Raw genomic sequence first — 19,154 nt, forward strand, 5'->3', positions numbered from 1 at the left:
CTTACAATTGATGGTCTTTCCAGAACTGGAGTGGGGGGACGAGGGACAGGCTTTTCTATTTTTTTAAGGAAGTGAAGAGGCTTCTTTGGCTCCTTGACTTTATTCTTCTTCTCCAACAGTGCCTGAAACAGTCATAGAGTTTACTCAGAACTAAGTCAGATAGAGCAAGATAGTAAGGCCTCTCCTGCAGATGCTGGATACTCCTGATCACACCGACTGCAAGAAGTTCTGCATTTTGCAGGCTTATGGCTCCCACTTTGCACAACACAGCAAGTGAAAAACTATGTAGTTTTATAGTATATGGGAATATAGCTGGTAGATGATGCTACTGGTTGGTCAGAAGATACCAATGGGAATTTCAAAGCAATTTGTAAGGAAGTGAGAGCTATTTTATGATGTTTACAAGTCAATCATCAGCAACTGTAGAGTGAGTCACCTGAAATTGGTGTGAACCCAATCTCTAAAATAAAACATTCTTGAAAGTAATTTTTTTCCATTTTAAAATTTAACACTGACTGATCTGCAAGCAGAAGCAGTTGTATGTGTTACTTCCTTGCCTTATGCAATGACAAAAATATTAATAATATTCCTATGATAGACGTAAAGTTCTTTCAAAGCATGGGTAAAAATATTACAATTTAATTACAGTTTATGTATTGAAAAGGAATGGTTATAAGTTTTTTGCCTTTATCTATAGGTATAATGACTGTTACTGCAGGTTGAAAGTGTTATGCAGCCACTAGTAAGTGACTTCATAAGGGTTCACTCCAAGAGTCACTTCTCTGTGCTCCCTCTTTGGGAAAATATCTCTGTATGATATGTTTCTGCACAGGGTGGTATTGAATGATCCAGGACCTCCGCTTTGCAAAGTATGCTTTGAAACTCTCCTCTGCCCAGCAGCACTCACAGCAACTGTGTAAGTAGATAAAAGGCAAAAGGAAATATAAACTTGCCTGAGAACTTCCTTCTACCAGGAAAATCTACCACTAAAAATGGACTTTACTCTGCTTGCAGCTGCTTGGTGGCAGATGCCAGAACTTGTAGGCCAAAGTAGACTGGAATTTGAAATTGCCACCAAGGCCTCAGCCACTTCAAGATATTTCCAAACTGTTTATACAGACAAAGTCCTGCCAGATGCCCCTTGCAAGCTACTTAGAGCAAGGTATTCAAATAATCTCTTCCAACGGCACTGCAACACCAGTCTACATACATTTAAACTTCCTTCAGAAATATAATCCTACTATTGCGTGGGTTGAATCTTTGGTCCTTATGACTGTAAGAGCAGACACATTTCAGCAAAGAGAAGTTGGCCTTCTCTTCTCTTCTCTTCTCTTCTCTTCTCTTCTCTTCTCTTCTCTTCTCTTCTCTTCTCTTCTCTTCTCTTCTCTTCTCTTCTCTTCTCTTCTCTTCTCTTCTCTTCTCTTCTCTTCTCTTCTCTTCTCTTCTCTTCTCTTCTCTTCTCTTCTCTTCTCTTCTCTTCTCTTCTCTTCTCTTCTCTTCTCTTCTCTTCTCTTCTCTTCTCTTCTCTTCTCTTCTCCTCTCCTCTCCTCTCCTCTCCTCTCCTCTCCTCTCCTCTCCTCTCCTCTCCTCTCCTCTCCTCTCCTCTCCTCTCCTCTCCTCTCCTCTCCTCTCCTCTCCTCTCCTCTCCTCTCCTCTCCTCTCCTCTCCTCTCCTCTCCTCTCCTCTCCTCTCCTCTCCTCTCCTCTCCTCTCCTCTCCTCTCCTCTCCTCTCCTCTCCTCTCCTCTCCTCTCCTCTCCTCTCCTCTCCTCTCCTCTCCTCTCCTCTCCTCTCTCTTCTTCTGTTTTTATTTATTTATTTATTTATTTTTAGAGAAGGCATGTTGCAAAGAGAGAGTCAAATATTAAAAAACAAAACAAAACAAACCCAAGGAATCAAAGAAGAGAAATCCCACACTGCACTTCTCTCTCCTGTAACAGAAAATAGATGGCACTTGCACAGAATTCAAGTTTTGAAACACCAGCGATCATTGTACAAAATTCTTCTTGCATACTGGAGCTGAACATTCAGGCCAGGGTAATTAATGGGTGCAGAAAAGTAGAGGGCCTTCTAGGTAGAGGGGGTAAAATGCTTTAATAGTGAAACTTCTGAAATGGACCGTGTTAATAATGCAAAAATCAAAGCCCGTAAACTGTATATAAGCCACATGAAATGGTTATAGCTCAAAAATGTTAAATTTTCTGAACCCTTTCTTGTATTTGATGACCTTAGAGCTTTCTCGCATGAAGAATACAGTAGTGCTTGCTACGATTTATAAGGTTCTGCATGACAGGGAAAAGCGTGAAAGAAAAAATCCCTTATAGTTGTGATGATTTTCAAAACAGTGGCTCCTATGTTTATTAATACAATGTTGCATTCATAAGAAGTTTTCTGATAAAACTTTTTTCTCTAAAAATACTTCTTATTAACCAGAATAACAAAACACAACCAGAGTTACAACTTTTAGAGCCGGAAAATCTACAAACGCTTCTGACAAGCAGGAATTCTTATAAATGTAGTTTTGAGAAATACTGCAGTTCCCAGAAGTGGCTGTAAGCTTTCATGTCAGCACAAGCTAGTGCTGCTTTGTTATCCTTACTAAGTCAAAAATGGTTACCATTTGCTTTCTCAAATCTGAGGTTTTAAGTTATTTTAAGACTTCAACATACAAAAAGTGGAAAGTGTGTTCTTGGCATTAACCTGTTCTGCTTAACGTAACAAGAGACCATTTTTCCATTCCAAATAGAGAGACCAGAAGGGAAGAATTGCTGTACAAATATTTTCTTAAGACTTAGAAAAACGTGCTAACGTTCTGAGCAACATATTTCAAAAGGTACTGCCTACCTCTCACATGCTAACATTTTTGAGGTAGGCTATGTTATTTCTTTCAAGTAGTAGGCTCAGAGTCATGGTAAAGTCTGACTGGATTGGGCAAAAAAGGATCAACTAAATCTTTCACCTCCTTTTCATTTTCCTAATGAATGCAGTGAACAGGAAATGGCACCTTTGCTTTTGGCCAAACACTTTGCTCTTTTGGCTGCCTTCCATTGGAAGCAGAACTCTTGACAGGATAGTGGCCTGAGAAACAGCTCTCCATTCAAGGAAACCATATGTTAGATTTCTACATTATCTATCTTCTCTTTAATCTTCTTCATTCACAGAACACCATGTCTTATTTTCATATACAGCAGAGTGTACAGTCGTGTCTCTTCCTTTCTTTTTGCCCATGAATGAGAAAGGTGAGATCACCAAGGCCAGACTGAATACTTACTTTGCAACGTAGCATGGCTTCTGCATCTTGGCTGTTCAAGTCTGATGTGATAGCTCTTAGAGACTGCCTGAGAATCAGCCAACTAACAATGTGCTGGAGAGATGAAATAACTGCTTTAACGGGTTTTCCTACTCTTTGAAGCTGGCACAGATTTTCTCCAGAGATATTCTTGGCCATTCTATTTCTCCACCTCCTTCCAGCAATGGGTTGAAGGAAAATAGCCATGATGAGAGTCACACTTGATGCTGAGGTGAGAGATTCTCTGTTCTGACGTCATCTGGATCCAGCACTTTGAAACTACCTGACACTTCATCTCTCCTGAGTCACCAGAGCATCGTGGTGAGCCTGCAGTCATGCACTGCTCTACACCGGGATTTATTCTAGTAGCTCCTCTGTTCCTTGGCGTATTCAGTTTCCTAGCTGCATTTATTTTCTGTGATCATTAGCTACATCAGTGCATTATCTCTTTCTTGAACTAAATTAATGCCTTTGATTGTCACTTAAGGTTGTATAATGGTTCACTTACATTCCCTTAAGCATAGCTGTCTGTGCTTGCTAAGAACTGGCTTTCCTTGTCCTTTTACAGACTTGGTTTAAGGTACAGAACATAGCTGTTACTGTAAATCCTGTTTCTGCCATGTTCTCTTGTTTTAGAGAATTATTCAAAGATCACTGAGGGCAAATAATACACTTGCAAAAGGTTTCAGGATTCTCCTCTAAAATCCTGCTTCTAAAATCATTCCTTTTTTGATTAGTTTCAATTCTGGAGGAAGCTGTTCTTCTGGACATATACCCTTTCTGTAGCTCCCTGGATAATCTCTTGTCCCTTTTTATGGCCTTTGACCTTAGGAAGATGCTCAGTATGGCAATCCAAGAGGAATTCAATGGGGAGAATTAGTCCAACTTTCCACTTCTTTGGCAGAGAAGCATGCCTTGCAGACTTTCTTTATTAAAAACAATTACTTCTAATGCCAAAGTCTAACATTCCTCCTCTTTTGCTGCCTCCTTCCAGAGATTAGCCAGAAAAACAAAACAAAACAAAACAAAAACAGAAGGAAGCTCATTCCAAAGCTAGATAATTACACACTCTGAATTTACTAGAGTACTTTTTTACTTCGTTTCCAGAATTATGGGAGAAAATTTCCAGACTGAGTGCTACGATAGCGCTAAAAAGAGGATTTTGAAGAGAAAACTGGTCTAGCTGCTTGGCTGTAGAAATCATACAAAGCAACACAGTCCTTTTGAGATGATCCTCAACTGTCTGGTTTTAAACCTCTTTCATGTTCTTTGTGCCAGAGGAGGATGTTGGCAGGCTTGAGATTGTTTAAACCAAGTGGTCTGACTGCTGTCCTCTCAAGTGTTAATTTCTGTTAATCAAGTACTCTGTCCCCCTTACTGCCCACTTCTCATAGCACCAGTAGCTTATGAGCTGGATTTGTCATAGAGGCCCCTGCTAAGCCAGAGAACATGCTACAGCTGCTAAAATTAGGAATCCAAAGGCTCTGATGGAAGAACTAATCAGTGACATCACCACAGAGCTCAAGAGCTAACCAAGGCAAAAATACTTGCAATTCTGAAAATTAACTGCTATGATAAAATTGTTTCTTCTCTTGTTGCTCTGAGCAGAAATTCTGTTTAATGGTGGCTGAGTGTCTAGCAGTGTGTCACTACTTTCTGCTAGTCTGGACTGACTAGCTTTGTGTCTAGTTCTGTATTTCTAAAATTAGTAGTTAAATTTTGTGCAGTAGATTTATTACCTCTGCCTGCAAAGGAAATGTCTTGTGATTTTAAAAGAACATATATTTTGCCTTTTTATGGAGGGGAAATGAGTTTTTGTTGTGCTAGCCTCTCCGCTGGTATAAATCAATGCAGCCCAAGTGATGTACCACAGAAGAAAAGATGTGGTATTTTCTGCTTTTGTTCTGCATTCCATTCCTTTTTGGCTATCATTTCGTATTTGAAGAGACATTATTACGTTAGCAGCCTCTATTAGGGCATATTTCTCACCAGTGGCTACAGTTCAGACATTCCACTGTGGTCGTTCAAACCATGAGAAGTATTTTGAAAATAGAATACAATTGTTGTAATTAGGTTTCAGTCCTGAAAGCTCAGGCTAACATTCTGCTGCCCGGGAGAGCTACCACATGTGTCATGATCATGAGCAATATGGTCACTATCTTATGTGGAAAGCACCCAAGCTCAAGCCTCTTCAATAGTGTCATGTTCTCTTCTCTAAATCTGTAGTAAACCAATGTCCTTAGTTCCTGAACACTTTCTGTAGCACTCCAGACTTTCTTGAAGATTTCCTATCTGAGTAATAATGAGATACAATACTTAATCTTTTACAAGGTCCAGTGAAATTCAAACTTGAAGTAATGTGATTGTTTTCTCAGAACAATATTTCAATTTAAATACTATTCAATTGATTATTAATTAATTGCACTAAACCGAGAATGCTATACATACAATTTCCAAATTTGAAAATTTTTCACTAAAGAAAAATTTGTAAAGTAAAAATAAGTAAAATTTGCCAAGCTTGGTGTTTTTTAGAGATGCATCAGCCAGTAAGAATAAGACTGATTTTAAAGAAAGGTAACCCTCATAGGGAGCATACTTAAACGAGTACTTAATTTACTAATATTGTGATTGTAGATGCAAATAAGGTGTTTTTACCTCAGTGGTTAATTGCATATATGGACATCTCGTTTGCATGAACAGTTGTGATAAATTAAGACATACAAAGCACTATGATACGATACTGTTGTTTAGGAATAACAGTGAGATAAATCCACCATTCTGATCCAATTTTATGAGTGTGGCCATCTCAATCATGCTTTGGTGCACGTGCTTTTACAATATGTACTTAAAATGTACATTTTTAAAAATGTAAAGAACTTTCAGACTATGAATTCACATTTGGTTTACTATTATTATTATTTATTATTTATTATTATTAGTTTGACAGTGTAACCAGCAGGCTTGCCACGCGTGCAAGGGAGAAAAGAGAATGAGCAAACTGCAGGACACAATTTCTAACTGACATAGCACATCCCAGTCCAAATGCCAAACCTGTAGGAAAACAGAAGCAGCTATGCTTGTCTTCTACAAGGCCGAAGCAGAACCACAGATGGTCATGAGACAAAGTACTGACAGACCGAGTTCCAGAGCAGTGCTGGTCATGTCTACAACAGACTGAATGTCTCATACACTCTGTCCTTTAAGTTGTCTTAGACAAAATATGAATTTAGGGCAGCAAATAGGAAGATTGCTTACATGTTTGTCTTCCTAAAAGCATTTCTGAGCAGTTCAAACCTGAGAGGAACTGACATACTGCTGGATGCATCTCCATACCTGGTGAACCAGTGCCAGGTCCACTTCTAGCCTTGCTGATCTTTTAACATATCCAGTCTTAGTGATGTTCGTTTTAGGCTTTGGAGCTTTGATTTCAACTTGGGTGACAGAATCTGGGAGAGACGCTTCCAGTTCACATAGACCTAAGAGACACAAAGAGCAACTAAGTAACGGGGTGATGGAGAGCAAAATTTGAAGTTTGTTAACATTTTTAATAAATATATCATAGCAACTAAGTCTTCCAAAATACCTTACCTGCAAAGGTGTTAAGGTAGAAGTTTTTTACAACGTAGCGTTCAGAATGGTTATCTGGGAAATAACCAATCCTAGACAAAGGAGCATATGTTTGTGATGCAAAGTTAGTATACTCTTTGATGATATCTCGTCTCTCCAGCTTCCCCATCACATTCTTCCTCTTAGCTACCAGTTTCCTGAGCACTGAAAAGGATACACAAATGTAAGAACTTTCTTCATACAAATAGTTTTAAAAAGCCTCAGCTTCAGAAATTCACAAAGGCTCCTGCTGGGTAGTATAAAACATGGCCAGTTTGCTTAGAACACATGCTGGCCATGCATATCTATATTGTGGTTGCTACCTGTTTCATCTTGAACAAAGACTGCAAATTTGTGAAAATAGAAAGGGCTTGTTTGAAAACTAAGTCTCATACTGCTCTCTCCCTGGTTTTCAAACATACTCAGTGCAAAATCATGCTGAATCTTTTTTATTTTCTCTTCTTTATTCTTCTGATGATTTTGCCAGTGGTCATCCAAGCGCTTGGCATCCAGCTCAGTCTGTTTCTCCTCTCGCCTCTGTAGCATCTTCTTAAAGACTTCCAGTCGAATCTCTTGCAACCTTTAAGGAAAAGAAGGGCCAGGTATGATTTAGAGTACTCTGCAGTGTTCTGTGCAATGTACCCGCTGACGACTTTACACACAGTTCATATTGCACATCTCATTTTTAATCTTTCACTTTCAGAAGTGGAAACCTGCTGGTGAAAAGACTGTTGTAGTAGCAATCTCATATTAAATTTAACAAAAATATCCCTTCTGACAATCAGGGGATTTTCACAGAAATCAAAGGTTTGTACCCTTCAGCCAATCCGCTAACCCTTCTTGTTTCTTTTCTCTTCAGGTCATAATTAAAAGAAAGAAAGTGTATATCTGGACTCTCACTTTTCTATTTCCTGTTCTCGAAAAGCCCATTCCTTCCTCTCCATTTCATCCATCATTTTCCTCCTCTTTGCAATGTTTGAGGGACTGTCCATGGCTGGAAGAGTTGCTTCCCATGCACGTTTTTCCCGGGCACGTTCAATCATCTCCACTTCGGCTAGTCCTGCTGGTAGCCCCCGACCTTAGAGAGAAAAGAATAGGTAGCTCTTTAGAAGAACTGTCAATCCACTAGAGCACTAGAGTATTAGAGGGCTTCATGGGCACAAACCCATATGTTAAAGAGATGCAGGAGGGCCAATAGGCAGAAGTAAATACATCCACGGCCAGTAGAATTCTACAATATGTGAGAAATTGTTCAACCTGCAGTTGCTATAGCTTAGTTGTCATGAACGCTATCTCTTCATTCCTCTACTGCAGGCTGGAAAGGAGGACATTTTCTGAGAATGAGCACTAACTGTGTCATCCCCAGTACCCATCACTACTGTAGATGAAATACTGGGAGATGAGGACCACAGGCTGTACTCTTCCACAGAAGCAATTTTATTTTCTTACTGATGTCTAGCTCAGAACAACTGAAGAACAGAGGGTAAGTGCAAAACTTCTACTAGTTCATACTTGTAAAACATGTGACCTTTTTATACTGAGTGATCTCAAAGCTCTTTATTAAATGCCTCAGAAGGGCACTATTAAATATGTGAATACCATACCTATTTTAAAAATAGATAAAATAACCATAGAATTATAGAATCATTAAGGTTGGAAAAGACCACTAAGATCATCTAGTCCAACTATCAACCCATTATCATAATGTCCACTAAACTATGTCCCTCAGTGCCACATCTACACTTTTCTTGAAAACTTCCAGAGACAGGGACTCCACCACCATCCTGGGCAGCCTGTTCCAATGCATTACCACTCTTTTGGAAAGAAATGTTTCCTAATGTCCCGCCTGAACCTCTCTAGGTTCAACTTCAGACCATTATCACTGTATTGTGCCCTAAAGGAAGACAGCAAAGGGCTACCATACCAAAGGTACAAATAGTCTTGAAACCTGACATTGAATAGAAGAGAACCTGCTGCTAAAGAGGGCTATAGCTATTACAATTTATCTTGATTTTGCAACTCACCCCAAGTGAGAGTAGCAAGCATCAGAAGCTCAGGGACTGAGCCACTGGGAACTACATATTCAGGGGAATATGGATCTGTCTGGGCTTCACCATCCCTGTAATCGGTCTGTGTGCCGAAAGTTCGTATTTTGGGACCAAAGATCTCACTGTCTCTTGTAGGTAAATAGACAATGGGCTCTGTCCTAAAAAGTGATGAAAGATGGAAGAACATTTGTCACATTTAAAAGAACAAAATAAAACAGAGATGCAACACTAAGTCAAAAATACCACATTCAAATGTGCATTGTTTCATCTGAATTTTGCTTTCATTCATGTTAAATCCATCATCCTTAGTAAAAGCAGACTGAGGTAACTCTAAATCCTTTGAAAGCTCCCTCTTTATATAAGCAAACCAGAAATCTTCCAGTTTCAGCTCTCTTGAATTATTACATGCAAATCTTCCTATGTATTCACTGTAAAGCACTGCTTTTAATTGGCACAAAATATAACTGATGGCTGAGTATAAAATGAAGGAGTACTGCTTCAGTTTAACTTACTTACATGTTTGCCTTTCCAACATTTCCAGAACAAAACTCAGTTCTGGTGCAAGCAGTTGCAACTTCCATTGACTCTACTCGCATTCTTCAAAATTTGATCTGCATTGCAGATCACATCAGACTACCACATTACTCTACTCAGTGGATGTTCTATGCAATTGAACAGTATTGCAGCTGTCACAGAATTTGTAAAAAAAAAAAATGTCAGGAGAATTTTCAATAGTACTGCTGTACTGGAGAATCCTCTGTACAGGTATATCTTCCAAGATTTTGAGATGCTTGACTTTCTGTTTCAGGCCTCATAATCTTAACATACTTCTTTTATCAGAAAGCACTGCTTACCTACTGCAAGCAAGCACCAAACCAGGCAGTCAACTGCTTGCCCAGGAATTCTCAACGGTGAACAAACTCTACCACTTAACAAGTTTTTCCTGTCATTCATTACAAAAACCGTTAATCACTAACTAAGTAGTTAACCAGTCATTTTCAGGTGAGCTGTGGCCTATTACGACACTTCTGTTCCAGAAGCCAATACTTACTCTGCAATCACATAAGAAACATCTAGTGGAAGCTGCTTATTAGGAGGGACAAGAGGTCTGAAAAAAAAAAGAACAAAGAGGCAAGTCAGTAGCCACGAGGCATAAAAGATTATTATAGCTTAGAAAAACTGCAATTCATTAATTTCAGTGGAGTTACACTGATTTTCCACAACTCAGGATCTGAACTTGCACACTGTACCTGAATATTCAAGAATACTTTGACAGCTAAGTAATACTTCAACAGAAGGAATGAGTGCTATTCTTCTGACAAAGCATGAAAAAAAAAAAGTATTTTCTGATTCAAAATCTTGATTTTCCTTACAGCTTTCGATACTGATCCAGTTGTGATTTCAGGAGAATTACAGTGATCTGTGGTGTGCTAGGAAATGGGGAGTCACCAATAGCAAAACAAATTAAATCAATGATTTTCAACAGCATAGACATCCTGGATAGCAGTGGACTACTTCCAAGTGGTCCATTAGAAAAAGCAAAAGTATCTATTATTTTTGTTATTCAGTGATATACACTAAGACTGGACATGAAGACAAAGTATTCATACTAAGAATTCTTTCTTGGGAAGTCTTATAGTTTGCGTACTGTTGCTCCATATCAATCCTCCTAAGCATCTGAGAGACTTAAAAGACATTACGACTAGAAAACTTTGCATGTCTGCAACTTGAAAAAAAAAAGTGTAGAATTGGTATTGTGTGATAATCATAGAATGGCCTGGGTTAAAAAGGACCTCAAAGATCATCGAGTTTCAACCCCCCTGCTACGTGCAGGGTCACCAACCACCAGACCAGGCTGCCCAGAGCCACATCCAGCCTGGCCTTGAATGCCTCCAGGGATGGGGCATCCACAGCCTCCTTGGGCAACCTATTCCAGTGCGTCACCACCCTCTGAGTGAAAAAATTTTTCCTAATATCTAACCTAAACCTCCCCTGTCTCAGTTTAAAATCATTCCTCCTTGTCCTATCACAATCAACCCCATGTAAACAGTTGTTCCTCCTTATATAATGTTTTAAACATATAGTTTTTATAAATGAGAAATGCTTTGTAATTACAGTCAAGATTTAATGGAGTATTATAAAGAACAGCTGATGAATTAGAAATACTTTTGTTCTGATTCTTTAACACATAGTCCTTCTTTTTCCTTTCCTAAAGTAACCAGATGAACTGAAAGCTTTCATTTAACAAAAGCTGTGCATAGGACTTTTTGCAGGTGACTACTACTGTACTGTTTTACTTTTCCTCCTTCCAAGAGTGTGAGTCCAGAGAGGTTGTGGATGTCCCTTCCATGGAGGTGGTCAAGACCAGACTGGATGAGGCTTTGAGCAACCTGGTCTAGAGGGAGGTGTCCCTACCTATAGCAGGGGGCTTGGAACTAAATGATCTTCCAACCCAAACCTATGATTCTATGATTCTAAGTTAATGTTACAGCAAAGTTAACCTAATATCAAGGCTCCATAAGAAGGAATGGACTCTATTATAGTAGCTTTAAAGAATGTTATTAACATACATTTTTTTTATGGAATTTAAAGTGGATGTGTTGGCCAATAGCTATCTCTACAAATGGATTTAACACAAAGTACATGTGACTAAGAATGTTTGTTTGCTAGATGTTGGTTTAGATCTTGATTCCAGTTCTGACTGCAGCGTAATTCTGGCAGGAACAGAGCAGTACTGCAGTAGAGGACATGGATGAAAAGTTAATTAAAGATTCCCTTTAATCCCATTCTGCTCCTGGAAAAAAACCTGGGAGTTTAAAAGTGCCTTCCGTGCCTTCTCTAGGAGGCACCTTTCCAGGAGTTTGGAGAGCCATGGTGCTTTTGTTTGCCTGAAGCTTTTTACAAATAATTAAGTACAGAATGCCTCGTACAGTAACTCATGCCCATGAGTTGCCCAATGACTTGGGCATTTAAATATGATATAAATTTCACAAAATCAAGCTTCACAACTCTGTTTCAAATCAGTTCATTGCTTACCTTGCAAAATATTTGTAGCGATTCCTTCCACTAACTTCTGGATCTTCATACACCATTTGGGGTATCTGAAGAGAAGTTTGACCTCTAAAAGGCAAAATACAGGTAAAGTAGTACAGATTCTTTACTCATGAAATACATTCAGAGCAGTTCTGACTTCTTTTCTTATGCTTCATCATTCATTTTTTCTCTCTACTTCTCTGGTTGCACAATCCAAACGTGCATATTACAGATTCCATAAAATCCTCATACATACGCAAGCTATTATATTTTGCTTTTTTCATACTTACATATAGAGCAAGACAATTTCACACTTCATTGTGTTATTGGCAAAAAAAAAGTCACTGGCCAGACTTAATAAAAGTTCTTTATGTACCTGTCATGACAAGGTCTAAATGCTTAACCTAAAAAACTACTTCTACTGGGAGTTGGGGGGCCGAGCTCATTTCCTTCAAGTGAAAAACTTTCTATAACAGAAAATATGTGGTATAATGAAGACATACAGTATAGTGAACAAAGTGGAAGACTACAGTTTGCTGCCTTCCAAAAGTAGCTAGGGATTTCAAATAAGTGTGAAAAAGCTTAGAATCAACAATTGCAATTTCAGTTCTCTAATACAGGAGAAAAATTATGCTGATCATGTGAATGTTTCAAAAATTATGCTGAAATAAGTACATCAGTAGCGTTTCTTCATTTTCTCCTCATCTTGAGTTTAAGGTACTCAGACTGTTTTCATTTATCACTATAACATCTTGGTTTTCTTTCTTTTATAGCCACGAGGTCTTTATTTTAAAACCAGGTGGTCTACCATGGCAATCAGTGAGGGAATGGGTGGAACCTAATCCTTTGAAGGCTATATCAGGATTGCCAATAGATTTCACAACTACTTCATACTCCAGTCTTACTCTTCTCAACCTGCAACCTTGAAAAAAACAAAATTGAGTGGTGAGTTAAAAACAAAACTGTGGTGTTTTTCCTGTTGTTATTGTTTTTAAGTAGTGCGTCATGCTATTAAGGTCAATCATTAAATTGTTTGTAAGGCCAGTCCTGAAGGTTATGTTTTCCTATTATCTTTTTTGGTAACTTAAAACAATCCTGACCTTAAATGTATGGGATTCTGGGTACTTGAGTTGGTTGTTGCCACTTAATTTTAAATACAGAGCCACATTGACAGAAATAAAGTAAATAATCTGTAATATTGCTCGACTGCTGGGATCAAAACAGGGACTGCATACTGACATCAGTTGTCTTCAAAGACCTCATAAGCCCTGTGAACTCTGTGCTGTGGAACTCAAGGAGCCAACCATATGGTTACAAACTACAGCAAAGCCTGCAGAGTAATGCTTCCTACATCTCCCATGACATACAGTTTACTGACAAGGTCATCTCTTTCCAGCATTTTCAGTCACATCATGTAACAGAGGAGAGGAAAAGAGTTCAAGATGCAGTGTGATAATAGTAGATACTTACTCAGCATAATCAACCTATTACTGTAAAGTCATGTTTGAAATTCTAATGAGTTAACTGAGCTGATGGCTAGCTCCACTAGCTGACTCTATGTATGAGTGTTGCTGTTAGATGGATTTATGTTTCATTCAGCACAGGTGGGCACTTACTCTTAAGATCTAACTTTATTAGCATAAGCTATTCATCCTGTTATGATATGTTATAGGCACAGTGGGAACCCAGTGAAACAGCCTCTTTTATTCCTCAGATCCTGCCTCTTCCAAGTCCTTGACTTATATTTGCTGACTTTGCTGAAATAAACGAGCATTCATTCCTGATAACCTTGCAGAAGCAATACAACTACTGAGAAGACAGCTGGAAAATAATTCTATCATCTTCAGTATCAGCAGCACTGTCAACAAGTGCAGGCTGAAATAGAAGGGATGTATTTCTCTCTCTCTCTTTTTTTTAATTAATTGCAAGACATTTTGCAAATATATGTTGCTGAAATGTAAATGTAATTTTAAAACACTTCAGGTGTCAAAAAGGTTCCTGTTACAGAATAACAAGCAAAACAGAAGAAGCCACTGAGGTTTTCATGTGCTGGGGACAGTTTCAATTGCTGAAAATCAGAAAAGAAAAAAAAAAACATCTCCAAAAGTATTACTTTCTTGTAGAAATGAGAAGAGTATGCTTTCAAAACTGAACGGAAATAGGTGTGAAATCCTTCATATCACTCTTAAAACATCCTTGGTTACTCTCTGGCAAGTGGTAAAACTCAGTTAACAAAACCAGAGAATACACTGTATGAAGAGCCCGTGGTCTAAAGTTAGTTTGTTAAGGCAGCAAAAAACCCTGAAAACAAGTGGCCAGGCTAATGACTGCATTATTGAGTGTTGCTACAAGAAGACTCTCAAATGATTGCTTAAATATTTGCTGAATCAGAAGTGCAAATTGCAATGCCAGGAGAAAAGTCATACAAAAACCTCTGAACTATAAATGCGTGTCCTGGTTCAAGCACCATACATGCTTGAATGAACAGCAAAACCATTCCAACCAGCTGCAAGTTCCTGGGACTAAAAGGAAACAACTACCACTGAAGTAACACGTGAGCCAGTGAAGACTTTGCAACTTGTCTGATTTATGAGAGATTGAATTAACTCTTCATTTTGCCAGCACCTACTGCAGAGCAGATAGCACAGGGATGAAGGAATGTGTAACGTCCACCCTGTAAGAAACAGACGGGCAACAGCACTCCACAACAGCTGCAATCTCTTCATTTCAAGGGCAAACAGTAGGAGCAAAATAAGTAGGAGCAAATTGCAGTCAACACCACCTCAGTACGTAAGGGTTCTTGGATTTTGTTGTTGTTGTTGTTGTTGTTTGCATGTTTGTTTTAAATTACCCAAGCATGGAACACTTACACTGCAAGCTGCTGAAGAGCCTTCAGGCGCTGCTGAGCCCTCCCTCTCCATCTTCGGTCAATAAATGGAAGCACTGCATCTTTGCCCTCCAAGCACAGACCGTTGCCCGGGAAATGGATCAAGCTACTAAGCATACTTGTGAAAATTGGTACTTTTGCCTAAAGTCTGTGAGGACACAAAGAAGAAGTGGTGCTTTAGTGATTTCAAAGAGCATTAAAGTGATAAGGATTTCAGCTGGTGCTAGTGAATATATGTATATACAAGCAGTCCACAGAAAAGGCTGGTGTTATTTACAGGGCATCTGGGAGGAGGAAAGAAGAAGGCATACACATGCTAATGACTGCAGCCTGTTAGATGTACCATTCTCAAGATGTGGAGCATACCAGACTAGCAGCAGATGTACAGATATGTCTTCTGGCTGTTTTCCAGTATCTAAACTTATACTACAAATCCAAGGGTCTAACAGTTTGTTACATAAAGAAGTTAGCGTGCAGAAACTGTGAATATGCAGTAATGTGAACTTCTAGCAGATTACCTCATGTAACTCCCTCCCACTTGGTGTGCTCTAGAAACGAAGCAGCATATCCCACTTAGAGAGTAAAGTTACATTATCTTATAGTACAATAATTTTAGCATGTGCTAAAAATACCTGGATGGGAGTTAGCACACAAAAAAAGACCACATTAAAAATCCACAGTCTTCCTTCTGGAGCCCTGATTTCCCTGGGTAGATATGCCTTAAATTTGAAGATATATGGTTACCAATAAATTTTAGTAATTGTGACTCAATAATGCGTGATGTGGATACACTGGCTTCTGCAAAGCCTGAAATCAGTTTTGAATTGCACATTACCCCTTTCATTTCAGTGGATAGTAACTCGCACACATATAGGATAACAGTGACATTTCAAGCACTCTAACTCATCAGAGTGTGTCAGATTATGAAGATCTAGGCAACCTTCTATGAGTAACTGCTTTCTGGGCATGAGACTGCATTTTGTTTTATTTCTCTTGAAAGGGAATTCAACTTCTAAGAGTTCGGAAGTGCTTATAAACTCGTATTAGCTCAGCATCTGCCCACCCCCTTTTGTGATGCTATAGGCAAGGAATTCAAAGTTGTATTGTTTTGTATTGCACATTATGCACTTTGTGATTCACACACTTAAAACACATTTTATAGAAATCAGAGTATGTCACCATACCCGCCTCCAACGTTACATCTGTGACATTTACAACCTTCGTGACAGTACGTCTACTTATTTGTTGTGCCTGAACTGTTGGCACAGCCATACTGTTGCAAGGATCTTTATGATGACAGTTCCACGTGTCTCAGAGGGGTGGACAAGCACAGGCTTCTGTCAAGTAGATATGTACTTACATACACAAGAGCCTGACATAACGAGGCAAGAGACATCCAGAAACATTCTTTTAAATAATGTTTCATTGTTGGGAAAGCTTTTGGGGAATTTCTCCTTGCTGTATAGGAATGGACTTTCAGAGTTCCAAATATCTGCCCTGTAGGCTCCGTCAAGCACAGAGTTTCAGGAGGGCTCTTTGTTTAAAACCCAATTCTTTGTGCTGCTGCTGACCTGCTGTAGCAAGTCTGCTTTTCTTGGCATTCTGCTTATATGCAGCCTGTCCAGACATTGATCACTGCTGTCCAAAGATGTGACTGCAGTTCCCTAAGGATGTGCCCTAGCTAGTTTTAAACTAGCCAGGTTGAATGCTGATAGCAGGACAGTGGGAGAGCTAAGCATGGGCTAACTAAGAGCTTAGCTGGGAAGCTGAGCTATGCAAACCTGGTATGAAGAATCAGGACGGGTTTGCAACCCATTACACGCTGCTTACCTGTTGGGACCTAGTAGATTTCAAGCTGTTTAAGTGTGTTACCTTGAGCTGCAATGTAAGTATATCCCAAGGTAAGGGAGAAGGCACTGTAAAATAACATTTTAACAACTGTATTCGAACAACAGCGCAACAATTGTCCAGTTGTTTTATTAGATCTTAATGTCATATGCAAGCTATTGTTTTTCAGCATTTGATGGTACGTTATTAAAGATACATATATGCAATTTTGGAAATTACCCAGGATATGAAGCTGGGCATTTCTAGGTTGCTGCTACAGTCATCACAGCCAGCAATAAGTTGCTCCCTGTGTTGCCTTTTGTACCAGGTAAAATTCCTAATTTTCCTTCCTTTGCTGTGTGGGTTGTTGCCTTAAGGGAACAGCTGACTAAATAAGGTTCTATCCATTTGTGTGCATACAGGTGAGCTCTCCTTGGCACACACCTACCAACTTCTCACTGACAAGCTGAATGTGGGTATTTGCCTTTGAATGGTCCCTCTCACTTAGTAGTGTGCATGGAGGGTCTGAAAGATAAACGAACAGATGGATCTAGTTACACACAGGAGAAACTAGCATGGGACACTGCTCAGGATCCTTTCCCTCTTTAGAAGTCTGTCCAAAGAGGTTAAAAACCAAACCTGGAAAGGAGAAAAGAAAAAAAGAAGCGTGCTTCTGTACTGACTGCACTCCAGCAACCCGTAAGTGAGGCTTAGAGCTGACAACGAAATGAAACAGGATAAAAGGGAGGATGGTGCGATGTAAGACAGCGGAAATACGACGCTGCGCACCACGGCCATCAAGAGCTGTGCCGGCCCTCCTGCAGCTCGCAGAGCTCTGCTGCCCCACGCCTCTCCTCACCGCAGTACGTGGAGGGGCAGCCAGCCCCAGCGGCTGCACGGCTGTCCCGCTCCCAGACCCCCGCCACAGGCGGAGACGGACACCCGAAGGCCGCGGCCTCTCCCGGCGGGGATGCTGGGCCTGGCCACCCCAGTCCCCCCGCCGCCCCGGGGGCCGCGTGCAGGTAAGGGCCGCGAGGAGAGCCCCGCTGCTGCGGGGAGTACCGTGAAGGCAGTGGAGAGTCCGACCGGAAGCCGCCCCGCAGCAACGGCCGCGCGCGGGATGCGGAGACACTGCGCGATTGATGGCGGCGGCCGCCTGCCGTTACCGGGGCAACAGGCAGCGCCGGAGGGGCGGGGTCTGGCAGAGGAGCCGCGCCCCCTGTGTGACGTCACCGCGCTGAGAGGGAGGCGAAGTGGCGGGCTTTGTCCTGCCCAAGATGGAGGTTGGCGGTTGGAAGTCCTTCAGCAGCAGAGCTATTATCCTCACAAGTCCTTCACCACCAGTAGCACCACCACTGCATACTCCTGCATCAGCACCATCACCTCAAGTCCTTCACAGCACCAGCCTTTGTTATAGATGATGCTCCCCATTTCCCCTGCTTGGTGCTTAAGAAAAACTGGTTTAGCGATTATGCTGGAGTACTGGATTTAAACCTGGATGTTTCTGGCTCTGCTCATGTCTATAGGACTTCCCTTGCTATAAAACGGTGAAAATAGGCTTGGTGCCTACCTCCTTGTGCAAGCTACTGGCATTGTTGCATTTGTACAGCATCCAAAAAGACCTACATAGAATCATATCATAGAATGGCCTGGGTTGAAAAGGACCTCAAAGATCATCGAGTTTCAACCCCCCTGCTATGTGCAGGGTCGCCAACCACCGGACCAGGCTGCCCAGAGCCACATCCAGCCTGGCCTTGAATGCCTTCAGGGATGGGGCATCCACAACCTCCTTGGGCAGCCTGTTCCAGTGCATCACCACCCCCTGGGTGAAAAACTTCTTCCTAATATCTGACCTAAACTTCCCCTGTCCCAGTTTAAAACCATTCCCCCTTGGGATTACAAACCGTCATTACTCTGTTAGTGAGTTGTGCTGCTGGTTTGAAAAGGAGGAGGTTGTCATTCCCTCTGAGGAACAAACCTGGAAATGCTGGTGCTGCTGAATGGGAAGGCCTCTCCTTTTGTCAGTCTAAGGGGTTTGGCAGCAGTGCTGCTGAGACTGCTCATAGAGAACGAGGCACAAAAAGAAGTAGAATTGTGAAGGAACCATCTCCTTTGCCTGCTATCTTGAAGTAGATCCCTTGCATTCATTATTTTGTGTATAAAACTGTATACCAGAAGAACTACTCACAGCTTGGCATGTCTGACACACCATTTTCTTCCCTTGGTACTTTATCACAGGAGAGAGACATGAGGACTGTGGCTCCAAGTTCTTTGACTCTAACGATCTATGTTTAAACACTGAATTTGAGTTTGAAATGCTGGTTTATGCTTCTTCAAGGCCTTGAGATGATGAGATGTGTCAACTGTATGTTGGCTCTTTGTCAGCTCATGTTTCTCCTCTTCAAGGTTTTCAGAAAGGGTAGGATGCAGGTGCCTGGACTTACGGTCTGTTTTTTTTCTGATGAG

At 40.6% G+C, this 19,154-nt stretch overlaps 1 protein-coding gene and 1 long non-coding RNA gene across 10 annotated transcripts in view; one reads left to right on the forward strand and one right to left on the reverse strand.

The window, feature by feature from the left end:
- MAATS1 (MYCBP associated and testis expressed 1) overlaps positions 1 to 17,867 on the reverse strand; it is a 38,661-nt gene extending 20,794 nt beyond the window's left edge. For 3 of the 8 annotated variants that reach the window (XM_040707261.2, XM_046913624.1, XM_025143516.3), the window contains exons 1-11: positions 17,751 to 17,867; positions 17,137 to 17,213; positions 14,845 to 15,009; positions 11,978 to 12,061; positions 9,993 to 10,049; positions 8,918 to 9,099; positions 7,794 to 7,971; positions 7,316 to 7,473; positions 6,876 to 7,058; positions 6,621 to 6,763; positions 6 to 122 (exon numbers count right to left, since the gene is read on the reverse strand). In XM_040707261.2, coding sequence (XP_040563195.1) covers positions 6 to 122; positions 6,621 to 6,763; positions 6,876 to 7,058; positions 7,316 to 7,473; positions 7,794 to 7,971; positions 8,918 to 9,099; positions 9,993 to 10,049; positions 11,978 to 12,061; positions 14,845 to 14,978 — 1,236 coding nt within the window. In that variant the 5' untranslated portion in view covers positions 14,979 to 15,009; positions 17,137 to 17,213; positions 17,751 to 17,867. Of the gene's footprint in view, positions 1 to 5; positions 123 to 6,620; positions 6,764 to 6,875; positions 7,059 to 7,315; positions 7,474 to 7,793; positions 7,972 to 8,917; positions 9,100 to 9,992; positions 10,050 to 11,977; positions 12,062 to 14,844; positions 15,010 to 16,691; positions 16,740 to 17,132; positions 17,214 to 17,250; positions 17,328 to 17,547 lie in introns of all 8 variants that reach the window. The other 5 variants (XM_046913631.1, XM_046913647.1, XM_046913655.1 and 2 more) reach the window with 5 other exon arrangements.
- On the forward strand, positions 7,966 to 14,851 carry LOC107054681. Of its 2 annotated transcripts, none has more exons than XR_001469191.3 (3): positions 7,966 to 8,376; positions 12,748 to 12,919; positions 13,689 to 14,851. It is a non-coding gene; the product is annotated as an uncharacterized LOC107054681 (long non-coding RNA). The 2 variants fall into 2 exon arrangements; XR_005863062.1 differs by lacking the exon at positions 7,966 to 8,376 and adding an exon at positions 11,624 to 12,079.
- Positions 17,868 to 19,154: the final 1,287 nt, after the last annotated feature.

The sequence above is a fragment of the Gallus gallus genome, chromosome 1 (assembly GCF_016699485.2).
Source record: "Gallus gallus isolate bGalGal1 chromosome 1, bGalGal1.mat.broiler.GRCg7b, whole genome shotgun sequence".
NCBI classification, from domain to species: domain Eukaryota; kingdom Metazoa; phylum Chordata; class Aves; order Galliformes; family Phasianidae; genus Gallus; species Gallus gallus.